The sequence below is a fragment of the Rhinatrema bivittatum genome, chromosome 18 (genome assembly GCF_901001135.1).
Source record: "Rhinatrema bivittatum chromosome 18, aRhiBiv1.1, whole genome shotgun sequence".
In the NCBI taxonomy this organism is placed as follows: Eukaryota; Metazoa; Chordata; class Amphibia; order Gymnophiona; family Rhinatrematidae; genus Rhinatrema; species Rhinatrema bivittatum.
This window is the reverse complement of record NC_042632.1, coordinates 54930407-54946745: the sequence shown is the minus strand read 5'-3', so window position 1 is coordinate 54946745 and position 16339 is coordinate 54930407. Positions and strand designations below refer to the sequence as shown.

The window sequence follows — 16339 nt, the reverse complement described above, 5'->3', positions numbered from 1 at the left end:
TTAGGACCCTGTGAAGTATCCACAGTGCAGAAAAAGATCTGTGTGACCCTTAAACAACATTCAAGAATATAAAAGAGACCACAGACTCTAATGCTCTCTTTCCTTAGAATTTGGGATAATACAGAGTTAATCACCTCAATAGTTGGGATACAACAGGTCACCTGTCTAACTTGACCATCTTCAGCTTTTTGCATGGAGAAGAAGGAATTGCCATGCTGTGCTCTCTTAGAGAGATATTGTGAGACAGCAAGAATTTGCCATACACGTAGATAATACACTGCAAATTGTTCCATAAGATTGTAATGATTTAATATTTAGTAACTAACGGAGGAATTAAGTTTTTGTCTTGTGCTATTCGATATTTTTTTTAAGAACTGAAAGGCAAAATTGTGTCCATGTATTGCTTTGGAGCTTTCATGTCTGGCATCCTGCTCTGTTTATTCTTGGCTTGTAATCCTTGCTGGCGGTTCAAAATTAAACAGTGACAAGCAGTAGACAGCAGCATTTCGGGTAAAATTGAAGTCATTGCTAATGACCATACAGACTTTGGTAAGTCAAAAAGTCAAAGGCTGTAGTGAACGGTGGCATCTTGTTGCTCAGGGAATGTTTTTCATGCCAATACTGGTTTATCACGTCCAACCGGAGCTCACCCAAAGCGCTCAGCCTGGCTCTGTCTCTTACCAAGATGCTAAGCATGAACGCTGTGAAAATGTTCAAATGGCTGCTGTTGTATTTCCTTTCAAACAAGCATAATTCATTTGTTTTGGTTGTTTTCTGTTACCCCCCAAATCTTTGCACTTCTGTTCAAGCACTTATCAATGTATGCAACATCTTTTGTCGTGAAATAAAAAAAAAAAATTGGAAAAATGCTGTAATGACTGGCTGCTGCCTATGTGTCGATGTCAATTCTTTATTCTGATGCAATCCAAAATTACTTTTGTCACAACCAAGAGCTTCAAACAACCTAGCAATCCTTCAACTGATAGTTTGGTTAGAGAGTGTTAGACTAGAAATGACACATGGATTGTTTCCTCCCCCCCCCCCGTGTATGTTATCATGACTGTATTTAGCTTGGGGCCTTGGTCCTTTCATGCCATTTTCTTACATTCCCCGTAGAAGTGGCCATCAAGTGTTTTTTATAAATTTAGATTTAGCATTATTTGCAAATGGCTTGGTATATGTACCACTATGAGAAGCTAAAGGTATTAAGCCAGAGCTTCCCAAATCTGTCCTGCAGACACCCTAGCCAGTCTGGTTTTCAGCATATTCACACTGAAAATGCATGATATTTGCATATACTATGGCTCAAATGTATGCAAATTTATCTCATGCATATTCATTATGGATATCCTGAAAACTCAGCTAGCAGTTGAGTCCCCAGGACAAGTTTAGAAAGCCCTGTAGTAAACCAAAATAGCAAGCATTAAAAATATAGTTTAATATCTACAAAACAATACAACAGATTCTACAAAGACACTATAAAATATAAGGAAAAATAAGAGCCCTACTGATGTACATTACATAGGAAAAAAAATGCTTTCCCTGCAGCAGGATGCATAGAATACACCCCTGTACTGAAACTCAACTGCTCTCCTAAAACAGACATATATGCAGTCCAAAATATCCTTAGTAGCTCTCATTCACTTTCGTTCCAAAAACAAAAAATCTATAATGCAAGGGTAGCCAGTTCTAGTCCTCAAGAGCCACAAACAGATCTAGTTTTCAGCATATCCACAATGAATATGCAGGAGAAAGTTTTGCATGCATTTCCTCCGCTGTATGCAAATCTATCTCATGCATAGCCATTGTGAGTATCCTGAAAATGAGGCCTGTTTGTGACTGTTGGCTGGAGTTGGCCAACCCTGCCCTAATGCTTCACCTTTCTCTTACACAATGCATTTCCATTGGAAGACTAAAAATTCCAGATGGGTAGCCATGTTTGTCATTTTTACTACTACAGACTAAGAGGTTGCTATCATCTTATAACTGACCAATTTATTGAAGCATGAGCTTTTGAAGACAAGAGCCCACTTCCTCAAATATGGAAGTCCCATGTTGGCATGACTTCAATATTTGTTCATTTACCAAAAAGAAAGGCTCTAAGGAAGTTTCCAGATTTATCTGGCATAAATGGATGGTAGAGAGGTCAAACTCTTCGATCAACTTAGTGGGTCATAGGTGGCCCATTTGGGTCAGGCAAGTGGTTAATAAGAACTTTAAAAAAAATGGATTTCTAGAATCAAACTAAGGGCTTATTTGCAGCAGAATAGACAGACAATCTCTAGATTAAAAAGGGATATTTTGTTGGGTTGGGCACTACTGCCTAGAACAGAATAGGCCGGTATATAAAAATTGTGCCAGCTGGGTCTGTGGCACGCATCATTTTGTTATATAGAAGTAAATTATATCGATAGGTAGACAATTATTGTTGGAGAGGGGCTGGCAGTCATACTCATATGTGGTATTTGTGTCCTCCTAGGGGGAATTGTTTTAAGTAAAAAAATGTCATTGTAAGCTCACACTCCACCCCTTGCTTTAATTGTACTGGCTTGTATAGGAAGGTAGTGTTTGGACTGTAAATGGGTGGAAGTTAGCTAACCAACCAATTGAATCAAGCTGCCAGACACACACTAGTTTATTGCTCTAAATCCGAGCAACTATTCAGTCACTGGAGATCCCAGGTTAAATAAATTGCAACTTTGGAGAAATTAACGTGCTCTCTGCACTCTAGAAATGGTTAAGTATGAGCAGCTTTATGATTTTGAAATCATCGGCTCGTCTGATGAGTTTGCAGCCTATTTAAAGTGTCTTGCAATACAGCACTCCGTTAATTCTCCGCCTGATCAGGGCGCTACCGCCAGGGGGCGCTGCGACCGCGCGAAGCTGCTGCGCGCTGCTACCTTGGCCCGTCCCGGGCGCCGTAGCGAAGCCGCCAAGATGGCGCCGACCCAGGATGTCCACGTACGAGTCTGCAACCAGGAGATTGTCAAATATGACCTGGAGATCAAAGCGCTGATCCAGGTTAGCGCAGGCTCCCCATACCCCGGCACCTCCTCTCTACCTCTGCCTTCACCCTCCGGACCTAGCATCGCTGACCCCTGGCGTCCCCTTACCCCCTCTTCCATCATTCTCGACCCTCAAACTTGTCATGCAAATCCCTTTTACATGTGGTTTTTAGGTCACCTTTTTTGTATCACTCCTTCAAACATAATGTTCCACCCTTCAAAATGCTGCTTCTTAAAAGAATCGGTATGAAGAAATTCAATGTATTTATTCACTTAGCAAGTGCTGACCTGTGGTGGAAAGATTGTAGTTTATTGAAAGACTTCAAAGGTGGTGCTTGTTTTTAGCCTTCCACATTCTTACAGTGTTTGCATCATCTTTTTGCGTTTGACATGCCTTGCAGGATATCCGGGATTGTGCGGGGCCTATGAGCGCACTTACAGAATTAAATTCCAAAGTGAAGGAGAAGTTTCATCACCTGAGGCTCAGAATACAGGTCAGTGGTGGCTGCTGTCATAGTTACGAAGCCACATAATTGCCATGAGTGCTGGAATCCTGGATCTGTATAAATACGGGTCCCAGTCTGGAAAGCATTTCTGTGTTCATTTATGGTTATTTTCCTCTTAAAGGACCTAGAGCAGATGGCTAAAGAGCAGGATAAGGAATCAGAGAAACAAGTGCTATTGAAGGACATGGAGAATCACAAGAAACAGATGCTCAGGTGGGTGATATGCAGCTGTTTGCAGAAGTGCATCCTCTGGCATTCCCTGGACTCCTGGCAGTCATGGAACAGAAAAGTGTTTGTGCACCGCCTCTCTCTCAGGTCCCGGTGTTGGATCTGAGAATTGAGGGAGGAAGTTCCAGCTGTCTTGTTTTTAGCTGTTCTTAAGGCTTTTAGTAATGCAGTAAAGGTAGAAATGCTTATGAGAAGGCAGCCATCTTCTCTCCCACATCATTTATCTCCATAAACCTCCATAGCAAATTGAGACCTAACAGCACTGATCAGTAAATCTGTGTATAAACTAGCACACCTGTAAGAACAATGTTTCTTTTACTAACTAGATATTGAATCATGTGTTTCTTTTATGTGTTGCCTTTGAGGTTTTTAAATTAATTGCTTTTCTCAGTGCAGTGTGTTAGGGTTTTCTGGATTTAAGGAAAACAAAATGATTTTTGATCCTCATTATATGATCATGACTTGGAGAAATCACTTCGCTCTCCACTGCCTTTACTAAGCATTTTTCCCATAGACACAGAATGGGAACTCAGGCCCTTAGATTACATTAAGGTACTGTAGGAGTTTACAATCTATTTTGAAGTGTCATGAAAAGCAGAATATAAATGAAAAAAAGTTACTCCAGCAATAGTAACAGGAAAGAAGTACTAATTCTTCTTGCTCCCAGATGCAGATTCAGTTAGATGCAAATGTACAGGATTACAATCTTTTCCTAAAGGTATCTGACCTGCAAGCTTTTCTTTCTAAATTCAGTATGAGAAGTCTGTAAAGTAAAGGACGTTGGAAGCGGGTTACTCATCCTGCTTTGTGCATTCATCTTCAGTGTTGTGTTGAGACCCCTCATGTGGTGCAGATATTGGGGCCTCTGTGCTAACGATCTGATCTTAAATTTCAGCAATCAGACACTCTGGAGGAAAGCAAACCTAGCTTGCAAGATTGCTATTGACAACTCTGAAAAGGATGAGCTGCTTGGAGGTGATTCTGTGAGACAAAGGTACTCTGGGCATGGCAGTGCCTTCTGCTGCTGTACTTAGTCAGCTTCTTGTGATGTGTTTTGCAGCTGGGTCTTTGCAGGATTTCTCAGTTCCCTGGGGGGGGGTTGGAATAAACACAAAACTCACCGAAATACACATTTCAATTCTGAGCAATGGAAGGGGTCAGATGCTCATCCCGATGGGGAGCAGCTAAGCCAAAATGGCCCAGAGAGTCTTCTCTTGGGGTTTTAGCTCAAAGTGAGTGAGGAGAACTGGGAGCGGCAATAATCAGAACTTGAGGTTTAAATCCCCCGTCTTCTTTATCCAGCTCTCAGCAGGAAGCCAGCTGGCTACCTGTAAAGATCATCCTGCTCTCGGAGAGTGGAGGGCTGCCCTAAGAACAGCGCTTGTTTTGCACCCTTTCTTTACCCCTGATAGTTCTGGGTGGACATCAGAGCTTTACTCCAAAGGGATGCTGTTATATTGATTTCTTCTTGAAATAAATGAATGCCTTCTCTTTTTCCCACCTTCCTTCCCTCGTGCAGGAAAACAGCAAAAGAAAACCTGGCTGAGTCAGCCAGTGCCATCACGGAAAGCCTCATGAGTGTCAGTAAGATGATGGCCCAGCAGGTGCAGCAGAGTGCGGAAACCGTACAGACACTAGGTACCCAAATGTGTGGGGGAGGGGCAGGGAGCTTTGTTGCCGCCGCCGCCCTGTTCCAAGCATATTTCCTGCAGTAAGAAACCAGGTTGGCATCTGCAGGATGAAGGTAGCTGATGATAGCCAGGAGCGTTCAGAGGTGTTTTGGTCAATGCAATATCTTGTTCCGGGTGTCAGTTTGGCAGTAGCTCAGAGTTGCTGCATTTTGGCAGGAGCTGGTGAAAGATGAAGGACGTAGCACTAGAGAGAATAATCTTTAATGAAACACATCTATGCCTTTCTTTAGGTTTGTATATATTATTACGCACACCGTTCTGGGGCTATAGCTTTACACCTTATATGAATTCTGATCCTGTGCATGCTGGAAGTCCTCACGTCTTACCCTAAACACCGTTCACTCTCTCTCCTTGCAGCCACCTCCTCCAGAACAATTCTTGAAGCCAATGAGGAGTTTAAGTCGATGTCGGGGACAATCCAGCTGGGGCGGAAACTGATCACAAAATACAACCGCAGGGAACTGACAGACAAGTTGCTTATTTTCCTGGCCCTTGCCCTCTTCCTGTCCACTGTCCTCTACATCCTTAAGAAGAGACTCCTGCCATCACTGTAACGTTGCATTTCCCCGTTCGTTTTCCAGACAGTGCGAACCGATTTAAGGTATTGGTGCCTGGTCCTACGGGAGCTGGGCAGCTCTTAATACCTCAGACTCTGGACCTTGGTCGGCAGATGCTCTGCTGCTACAAATGGAGCGATAGGCCCTTGGGAAACTCAGAATGGGGGTCAGGAGATGCTGGATCGATCTCGGGGGCGTAGAAGAATTGGGAGCGGAGAGATAGTAATTTATATAATGTTTCAGATGGACATATTTCTAATGTTTTACATAAATAATACTAACAGAAGATGCATGACAAGTCTAGCCAAGCTTGTATTGTGTAGCAGGAAATGTATCAGGCTTAAGTGCTCGAAAAACTTCCATCGTGGATGTCTCCCCTTCACCATCTCTCTTCTACTCCCCTTGCTGAACTCGTAGCAGCGGGAAAGGAATAGAGAGCGAAGGAGAGAAGATTTCCATGTATGCTTTAATCCATTCCTTTCTTAACCTTTAATGCTGTGATGGCCTCCAGGAGACCCATGGTCTGGCAGCAGTCCATCCCAGCAGGTGCTCGTGTGGAGAGGAGAAGTGGCCGAGCTGCCCACCTCAGACCTTGGACCTATCAGGGCGGCTGCTCCTCCTCTGCGTGGCTCTCAGCACCTGGGATGGGAGGGTGCTGTGTGATGGATACAATTTAGCGTTGGGCAGAAATCTGCATTGGGGGGTTAGTTTGTTTGGAGGATTTCTTCCTGGCTGGGGCGACACAGTAGCAGTCGGTCAGTGCTGTGGTATTAATGCAGTAGGTGTTCCTCCTCTTCATTCATTGGCTGAAGAATCAGAGTCCTGGGCCATTCTTGCATGACCTCGTTCTAGTTCTCTCGAACGTGTTTGGATTTGTTTGACACGCTCTCCCTCTGGGAGATCCATTCTGCTGGATTCTAAGTCCTGTACAGTCTCCGTTCATTTTCCTACCACCCAGGCCTGTACTTTCCAGCCTCCTCTCTGTTCCCACTTTTATGCAGAAGGGCAGATGTAGTCCCTTTTCATTATTTATTTATTTATTTAAAATATTGCTTGACCACCTATCACCAATTCTAGGCAGTTCACAAAAAACACACACACAATCGTAAAACAACCATACACAGGATAATAAAAGAAAACACAAACCTTACAAAAGAGAAAAGAAAAAACCCAGTCTCAGTAACAAATAGCAAATTCACATTAATTTGAATCTCACTGCCCATCACTCTCTAATTTGGAAACTACAAGCTGGTTTGTATGACATTGATGGTGAGAGGGAGATCATGACAAACAAATCTGATCAATTTCTTTGCTTAGAAGACTAGTAAATGTGAGCAAGGGCAAGTGTGATGTACTCGGATCTCAGCAAGGCTTTTCATACTGTCCCCAGAGGCCCATCAATAACTAAGCAGCCGATGGGTGGACTGAATTAGAAACTGGTTGAGTGATAAACGACAGAGGGGAGTGGTAAAGAATTCACTCTGAGCAGGGAAAGGTGATTAGGGGAGTGTCTCGGAGATTGGGCTACAGCAGAGTGGAGCAGAAAGAAAGAGATGTGAGCTGGAAAACCTCAAGCTGTGGTAGAATGCTTGGCAGTCAAGATTTAGTCCCAAAAAGTGCACAGTCTTGCATTTGGGATGTATAAATCCAAGGAAACAGTACACAACGGGGAGTGAGAAGCTGCTGTGCACCAAGCAGGAGAGAGAACGCGGGAGATGGTGGCTGATTATCTCAAGATAGTGAAACAGTGGGATAAGGCAATGGCTGGAGCCAGAGGGCTGCTTGGGTGCGTAGGGAGAGGCAAAACCAGAGGAAAAGGAAGTGACAATACTTCTGTACAGGGCGTTGGGGAGCCTCATCTTTAATAGGCTTTCTAAAGAAGTAGCGGAAAAGGTAAGGGCGAAAAAGTAAAAAAAAAACCAACCCAAGGGAAAGGCACAGTATTGGAGGTGAAATTCTTCTAAGCACAAAGGAAGAGCGGGATCTGGGGGTGATTGTATCTGATGATCTAAAGGTGGCCAAACAGGTGGATAAAGCGATGGTAAAAGCCAGAAAGCTGCTTGGCTGCAGAGGGAGAGGACTGGTCAGCAGAAAAAGGGAGGTGATATTGCCCCTGTACAGGTCCCTGGTGAGACCTCACTGGGAATACTGAGTACAGTTCTGGAGATCGCACCTACAAATGGATATAAACAGGATGGAGTTGGGCCAGAGGAGGCTACTGACATGGTCAGTGGTCTTCATTCTAAAGCACATGGAGAGAGACTTAAAGATCTAAACATGTACACCCTAGAGGAAAGGTGAGATAGGGAAATATAATAAAGATATTCAAATATCTCAGGTTTCCATGCACAGGAGAGGAGTCTCTTTCAATTCAAAGGATCTAGAATGAGGGATCATGAGATGAGGGTGGAAGGGGGCAGACTCAGGAGTAATCGTAGGAAATATTTCTGTACAGAGAGGGTGGTGAATGCATGGAACGGCCTCCCAGTGGAAGTGGTGGAGACAAAAACAGGATCTGAATGCCAGAAAGCCTGGGATTAATACAGGGGATCTCTAAGGAGGTGATGGGAATTCTAGTGCTGAATTATTTGGATGGATGGGCCATGCGGTCTTTTTCTGCCATCATGTTTCTAATATAGAGTCCAGTTCCAGAGGCTGTAACTTGAAAAGGATATAGACAAGATGGAGGTGGTCCAAAGAAAAGCCACCAAAATCATGGAGGGTCTGCACCCAAACCTAAATGAGATGAGCCCTGAATTTGAAGGGAGAGGCAGGGGAGATAGGAAAGGTATTAATGCATAAAGACACTTTTTCCCGTGGAAAGGAAGGACTGGAACTAGGGCTCGTGATCTAAAACTCCAAGAGGGTGGACTTGGGAACCACAGCATGGGAAAGGTGCTGATGGAGGTCTGGAAGAGGGCACGGGCTGAGACAGAGTGAAGCGAGAATGGAAGCCTGGCCTAGAGGCAGATTGTGGAAATGAGCAATTAACACTCTCATTGTTTACATTATATGCAAATGAATTTACATTCATGTTTGTACATTGAAGTTTGGGCAGGATTACAGACTTCAGCACAAAAGAAACGTACGTACACCACTCAGATGTATGAAAACGCAATTTTGTGTGCTTTTAACAGATGAAAATTAACTGGGTGAACATAAGTAATAGCTGATTTGCATGGTTCTTCAACTCATTACCTATTTTGTGTTTAAATGTGCTAATCACATAATTGTGTTTATGCGCAATATCACATTTTCAAACCCAGTATAGTCCATTGGCCTTGTGACACTGCAGACTACAGGGGTAGCCAAGTTGGTACCAGCACAGTACAGTTCCCTAGAGATCGGCCGAGCTCGTGCAACAATGGACCAGCGGAAGTTAGTTTGGATCAATGGCCATTCCTGTGTTTTGGGCCAAGAAGAGAGAGCTGTAGTGAGAAGATGGTAAGAACATTTCGGATCGGCATGTAAAGGAATAGGAATAGGTGGAAATGTTCTCCAAGTGGAGAACTGCTGCTTCTCTGCATCTCATTCCCTCATAGTAAGACCTGAAAGCCTTGGATCACGGTTTTATTCCCTTGGTATCGTCTGGTCAGACATCATGGAGAAACAAAATGGGCATGAAAGAGAGCCAAGAAGAAAACAGCTGAAGTGGGAGGTGAACCCGGGCCGTGGAAGCAGGCTAAGATTAGGGAATAAACTAGCAGCTAGGTCTGTCTGGCAGGCTACTCAGGGAACCTAGAATTAAACTAGAAACGGCATCTGTCCGGCAGAGTGTCCGTACAGTGATGACTAGAAGTTTTTGTGGCAATGGCGCTGGATCCGTGTGGTAGGTTGCATGGGATCTAGGAGGCCCAATGTGATTTAACATGGCAAGGGTGTGAACTAAATAGGGGATCAAGTATGCTCATCTACCCAAGGTGACTACATCTGAGGAAGATGAGGAGTGATATCCTGCAGGTGGTCATGCTGTATGGCTGGCAGCTGGGAGATATCCCTAGGAGTGTATAAAAAAATAACCAAGGAGTCTGATGGGGCTTATTGGTCTTTTTCTGCCACCATTTCCTGTGTTTAGGGCATCTGATTTTCGGTGATAGCTGAAACACCCCCCCCCCCCCATAAAATACCCTGATGTGGAAATGTGGTGTTTTAGTTACAACCGAAAAGCACCAGCTGTGTGCAGTGCACTTGCCAAGTAGCCCAATAGCAGAAAAAGGCGGGGTGGCAAGCAGCACCAAATTCCTGGAGGGATCCGCAAATTTAGAGCTGTGCTGGGAGGGAGAGAGCATGCAGGGGCTGTGAGGTTGGTTTCTTTATTTTTTTTACATGAATTCAGTGAATTTTTAATAAAGGCAAGTAAAAACAAAGAAAACTGGAGTCAAACTTTTATTGAATGCAGCTCAAAGTCTGATAACACTGATAAATATTTAGTTCCCTCCCTAAACCCCTAAGTGCCAGAAAAGAAACATCTGCATTTACAGTTTATAGACCCCTAGCATCAGAAGCCTTGACCATCTTACTATTTGGTTATAAAATGAACATAGTAACACGGGGCCTGATGTACTATGGCACGAGTACAAAGTTTTCTTTGCTCGCATGCTAAAATAAGAATTAATTCCTGCTGCAGGAAGCCATTGGCCTGCTTATGCATTGGGAGTTAAAAAAAAAAATACAAAAATCTACTCAAATGTGCTTAGCGTGTGCAAACCCTGAGTTGGCGCAGAAGTTGTGCTGCTAAGAGTCGTGCACACAGAATGATGTGGGAGCAGTAGCTGACTCAAAAGTTGTGAGCACAAAACGGGACATAAGAACATAGGACGTGCATAAAAAGGATCTGAGTGGGAGACCCCAGCACCGCAACATCCCCAGAGAGTAACCCGGGCCACAGGAAGTTTACGCATCTCCAGTGTTAAGAAAACCTGAGTGAAGCCTATGCACCCCTCTAGTAACAGCTAATGCCTTGCTTAAGCTGGGATGTGCATGGAGGTGCATTAATCTGTACCCACGTTTTTTGTACATCGGGAGTGCAATCCTATGCACAAAAATGATGTGCTTATGGCCTAGTGCTACAGTTAGCAATTCATCTTGCATAAATGTTACCGATTGCTTATAAAACAAAGTGATTACAGCTGCCACTAATTTTGAAAGCTAAAGAAATAAAACCTGCCCTTTAATAGGTTAAAACCTTTAGTGGTTTTCTGCTCTTTGCAGAGAAGTGATGCATGGGAAATACTGCATATAAAGCACCAGCAATGTACACGGTACTGTACACATAATGTAAGGCGTGTTACAGAGGCGATCTTGGTGCTAGAAAAAGAGCTGTGTGGCTCAGGATCTGGGAGTCCTGTGGCAATTCTTAAACTTGCATTTGTCGGGAAGTGGACCCTCCCTCAGGGGCTGAGCTCAAATAAAGGCACCAGGTGAGGGCCTCCAGCTGCAATGCAGAAAGGGAAGCAAGTTCAAAAAGCTTCCAGGTCGGTGGCCGACAAACAGCTTCCACTTGCCTGTACAGCCCACGGAGGAGGAAGAAAGCAGTTTCTCCGTCTTTGGAGTACCTTAGCTTTTCCCCCTTTTTTGAAACCGTGAAGTTGCCTCTTCTCACCCGCTCCTCTTGGGCTGAAAGGCTTCTTTCTTTCCCTGCAGGAAAGGCTGTGGCCAGCTGCTGAGGGCTTTAATAATTCTATTTGGATATTTCTTTCAGCCCAAGAGCTCACATTACATTTAAATATTTTCATATCTAACAAAATCTACAGATGTGGGCGCTGAAAAAAGATCTTGAAGCAGCTGCAGTTGTAAAACAAATCTGTACTCTTGAGAGGTAATTGCATCTTGGGATTAACTGCAATTAGCTTTCAATTAAAGGCTTTCCTGCGCATATAAAGCCATTTTGTATCATTCAGTTCTCAACTGCTGGAGAGAAGGAGACGGACAAAAAAAAAATGCATTGAGAAACATCTGGGAGACTGAAGGTTGTCTGATCCCTAAGGAAGTATCTTTCACATAACAATTGGCAAACATTGTGATAAGCAGCAGTGAGCTTCAGATGGTCCGTATGCTCTCAGTTCTGCTCCCTCCAAGCCTATGTGTTACATACAAGAGAGCAGCCCTTCGCATGGCTGCTAATCATGAACTAGAAAAGGTGCAGAGGAGGGGGACAACTTATAAAAGGGATGGAGCATCTCTCCTATGATGAGAGACTACGCACGTGAGGGTTCTTCAGCTTGGAAAAGAGACGGCTGAGAAGGGGACAGGAGAGGAGCTTATACAATCATGAGTGGGGTGGAACGGGATGGTTATTTACTCTTTCATATAATACTAAAACAACATGAGACTAACAACCGGCAGATTCAAAACAAATCGTAGAAAGTACTTTTACACTCGGATTTCACAGCTTGGTTGCGCACTATTTCTAGAGGATGTGATCAAGGTGACGAGCATAGCAGAGTTTAAGAGGTTTGGACAAGTTCCTGGAGGAAAAGTTCAAAAAGCATTGTTAGCCAGGAACGCTAGAGAACGCCATTGCCATCCCTGGGAGCGGGTTACAAGAAATAGATCTATATTTTGGAACGTGTCAGGTACTTGTGATCCAGACTAGTCACTGTCGGAGACAGGACGCTGGGCTTGATGGACCTTGCTCTGACCCAGCATGGTGGTACTTATGTTCTTATGAATGATGGTAGGCAATAGCAGCGTAACTGCCTAGCTATGCAATCAAGACCTTTCTGTGAAGCTTTTAATAAAAATCTAGCAGACAGAGCAAGTTCTGATGTTTACATTTGATGACATCTCTTTATGAACTCACTGAGTCAGCAGTTTTCATAAGAACATAAGAAATTGCCATACTGGGTCAGACCAAGGGTCCATCAAGCCCAGCATCCTGTGTCCAACAGTGGCCAAACCAGGCCACAAGAACCTGGCAAGTACCCAAACATTAAATAGATCTCAAGCTACTCTTGCTTATTGATATCAGTTTATGGACTTCTTCTCAAGGAACTTATCCAAACCTTTTCTAAACCCAGCTACACTAACAGCCATAACCACATCCTCTGGCAATGAATTCCAGAGCTTAACTGTGCACTGAGTGAAAAAGAAGTTTCTCCAATTTGTTTTAAATCAGCTACTTGCTAACTTCATGGAGTGCAAACTAGTCTTTCTATTATCTGAGAGAGTAAATAATTGATTTACATTAACCTCTTCAAGTCCTATCATATTCCCCCTCAGCCGTCTCTTCTCCAAACTGAACAGCCCTATCCTCTTCAGCATTTCCTCATAGGGGAGCTGTTCCATCCCCTTATCATTTTGGTTGCCCTTCTCTGTACCTTCTCCAGTGCAACTATATCTTTTTTGAGATGCGGCAAACAGAATTGTACACAGTATTCAAGGTGCGGTCTCACCATGGAGCGATACAGAGGCATTATGACATTTTCCGTTTTATTCACCATTCCCTTTCTAATAATTCCTAACATTCTGTTTGAAATTGTCTGTTCAGAGTGCTGTGGCAGTTAAAAAAGCAATGTATTATCCACTATGAAGGCTAGCTCCTGGAAGGTAACTCCTAATGTGGAACCCAACATCGTGTAATTATAGCATGGGTTATTTTTCCCTATATGCATCACCTTGCACTTGTCCACATTAAATTTCATCTGCCATTTGGATACCCAATCTTCCAGTCTCACAAGGTCCTCCTGCAATTTATCACAATCCGCTTGAGATGTAACTACTCTGCATAATTCTGTCTCCTTTGATCACCTCACTCATTATATTCCTTTCCAGATCATTTACAAATATATTAAAAAGCACCAATCCAAGTACAGATCCCTGAGGCACTCCACTGCCCACTCCCCTCCACTGAGAAAATTGACCATTTAATCCTACTCTCTGTTTCCTGTCTTTTAACCAGCTTGAAATATACAAAAGGACATCACCTCCTATGACATTTTAGTTTTCTTAGAAGCCTTTTATGAGGGACTTTGTCAAACGCCTTCTGAAAATCCAAATATGCCACATCTACCAGTTCACCTTTGTCCATTTGTTTATTCACCCCTTCAAAAAAAAAGAAAATTTGTGAGGCAAGACTTGCCTTGGGTAAATCCGTGCTGACTGTGTCCCATTAAACCATGTCTTTCTATATGCTCTGTGATTTTGATCTTTAGAACAGTTTCCATGATTTTTCCTGGCACTGAAGTCAGGCTGACTGGTCTACAGTTTCCGGATCACCCCCGGAGCTTCTTCCCACAGAAATGTTTAATGCATACAGTGTACATTTAGTTAAAAAAAAAAAAAAAAAGCATCATGGGCCAGAGAAAAAAGCAAACCCTCAGACTTTTTTTTGTCCCTGGATTTTTGGAAGTGGTGCCCTAATTCTTGGTAGCAGTTTGCATGCCTTTGAGGAAGGTGTTGTGTTGATGACCTCGTTCTGCGTTTGCTGCGGGTCGCGGGCTTGCGTTTGAGCGCCATCCTATGGCTTCCGAGTGATGTCATTGCTGAAAGATTCCATTCAGCTGTTCCGGATTGCAGAGTGAGTGCTGCTTCCTGAGCCTGACTTGTTGACAAGAGCCATGAACCTTTTCTTTTGCCAGAGGGTCTGAAGGCTGTTGGAACATCTGTACTCCGTTTCTGTGAAAGGCCAGACTAGGATGGATGAGGCTTCAGCAGCAATGAAGGTTTTCTATCCAGGAATCCTAAAGTTAAGGAGAAAAACTCCCTGCTGTCTGCAATCATCAATGCTTGTCTTGGGAGAAGAGATGGATCATGCCTTGGCTGCCAGGGGAAGGGAGGTAGGGGCTGGCACTATAGGTTAGGGATCCTATGAGTCTAAATACACTGCGGAATCTGGGTGAACAGAAATGCCATATGGGATGGGGAGAAGTAAAGCCACAATGAACAGACAGACGATAAAATGCTAACAGAAATGAGACAGTACAGTAATAATGGGAGATTTTAATTATCTCGTCAAACAATAAAGGTAAGTATATAATCAATTTTAAGTGAACCTAAACACACTCATTACATTTTTTTTCATTATTTAAACAACTTGCGTACCAGTTTATACCAACAGTAAAATACAAATCAGCTTATATTTGTAGTTCAAATGTTTATACAGCAAAATCTAAAGAATATCATACAAATGAATAAAAATTATTCACAGACAACATACATGCCAGAGTACTCACACACATAATCATCTATAAAAACAGAGATTTAAAAAAAAAAAAAATAAATCTGAATACATGCAGCTTTTCAATAGCACTGTCAAGAAGAATAGTTCATATTTTTGTTTAAAATTATTTCATTATTGACGTTTAAATGTATTAGACTAAGGAATTTTACTTCCTGCTCATTCTGTTTCATTGTAAACCGGTTTGATATGCATTTTATGCAGGAAAATCGGTATAAAAAAAACTTTAAATAAATAAATAAATAAATATCCAAGTGAAAGCTTGCAGCTTGACAGTGTATTTAGACTCATATAGGATCTTTACCTGTTAGATTCTATGTCATCCCTAACCTATAGTGCTAGCCCCTGCCTCCCTCCCCCTGTGATATTTTATTTTATTTTATTTATTTAAAATTTTTATATACCGGCATTCATGTTGCAAACACATCATGCCGGTTTACATATAACAGGGGTGTACAGTAAACAATTCAATAACCTATTTGTGTAGAAGGAAGCAGTTACAAATAACAAGGTAATAGAACTGGGAGGAGAGAAGAAAAGAAAGAGAATAACATTAGGTATAGGTATTTACATTAGTAATAACATTTTTACATGTGGAAGTGGTAGAATCTGGCTGAATAGAATTAATCGGTGTCCGGGAAAGCTTTTTTAAACAGCCAGGTCTTAAGTCTCTTCCTGAAGGTTGGGAGGCTGGGCTCCTGTCTAAGGTCCGGTGGGATGGAGTTCCATAGAAGGGGGCCGGCTGTTGAAAAGGCCCGATCTCTCAAGGTAATGTGTTTGGTAGTTTTGGCTGGGGGCACTTGAAGAGATCCTCTGAGTGTGTCTCTTGTTGGTCTGGAGGAGTTATAAATTTGGAATGGGACTTGTAAGTCGAGTGGGGTGTGTTGATGGATGGTTTTGTATATTATGGAAAGAGATTTGTAGAGGATTCTAAAGTGAACAGGCAACCAGTGGAGATCTTTTAGGATTGGAGATATATGGTCCCTCCTCCTGGAGTTTGTCAGTAATCTTGCCGCACGCGTTTTGTAACATCTGGAGGGGTCCTAGTATAGGAGGAAGGTAGGCCCAGAAGGATAGAGTTACAGTAATCGATCTTAGAAAAAATGATAGCTTGTAGAATGGTTCTGAAGTCCTGAGTGTGGAAGAGTGGTCTAATTCTTTTCAGAACTTGGAG

The 16339-nt window shown here is 42.9% G+C and overlaps 1 protein-coding gene across 2 annotated transcripts; it reads left to right on the top strand.

Moving 5' to 3' along the window:
• The first annotated feature begins 2845 nt into the window (after positions 1-2845).
• On the top strand, positions 2846-7269 carry BNIP1 (BCL2 interacting protein 1). Of its 2 annotated transcripts, none has more exons than XM_029583960.1 (6): positions 2846-3021; positions 3407-3499; positions 3633-3724; positions 4635-4733; positions 5259-5377; positions 5788-7269. In XM_029583960.1, exons 1-6 carry the CDS (start codon positions 2938-2940, stop codon positions 5982-5984), a joined length of 684 nt encoding a protein of 227 aa, XP_029439820.1. In that variant the 5' UTR covers positions 2846-2937; the 3' UTR covers positions 5985-7269. The 2 variants fall into 2 exon arrangements, with proteins under 2 accessions (XP_029439820.1, XP_029439821.1); XM_029583961.1 differs by lacking the exon at positions 2846-3021 and adding an exon at positions 3035-3249.
• Positions 7270-16339: the final 9070 nt, after the last annotated feature.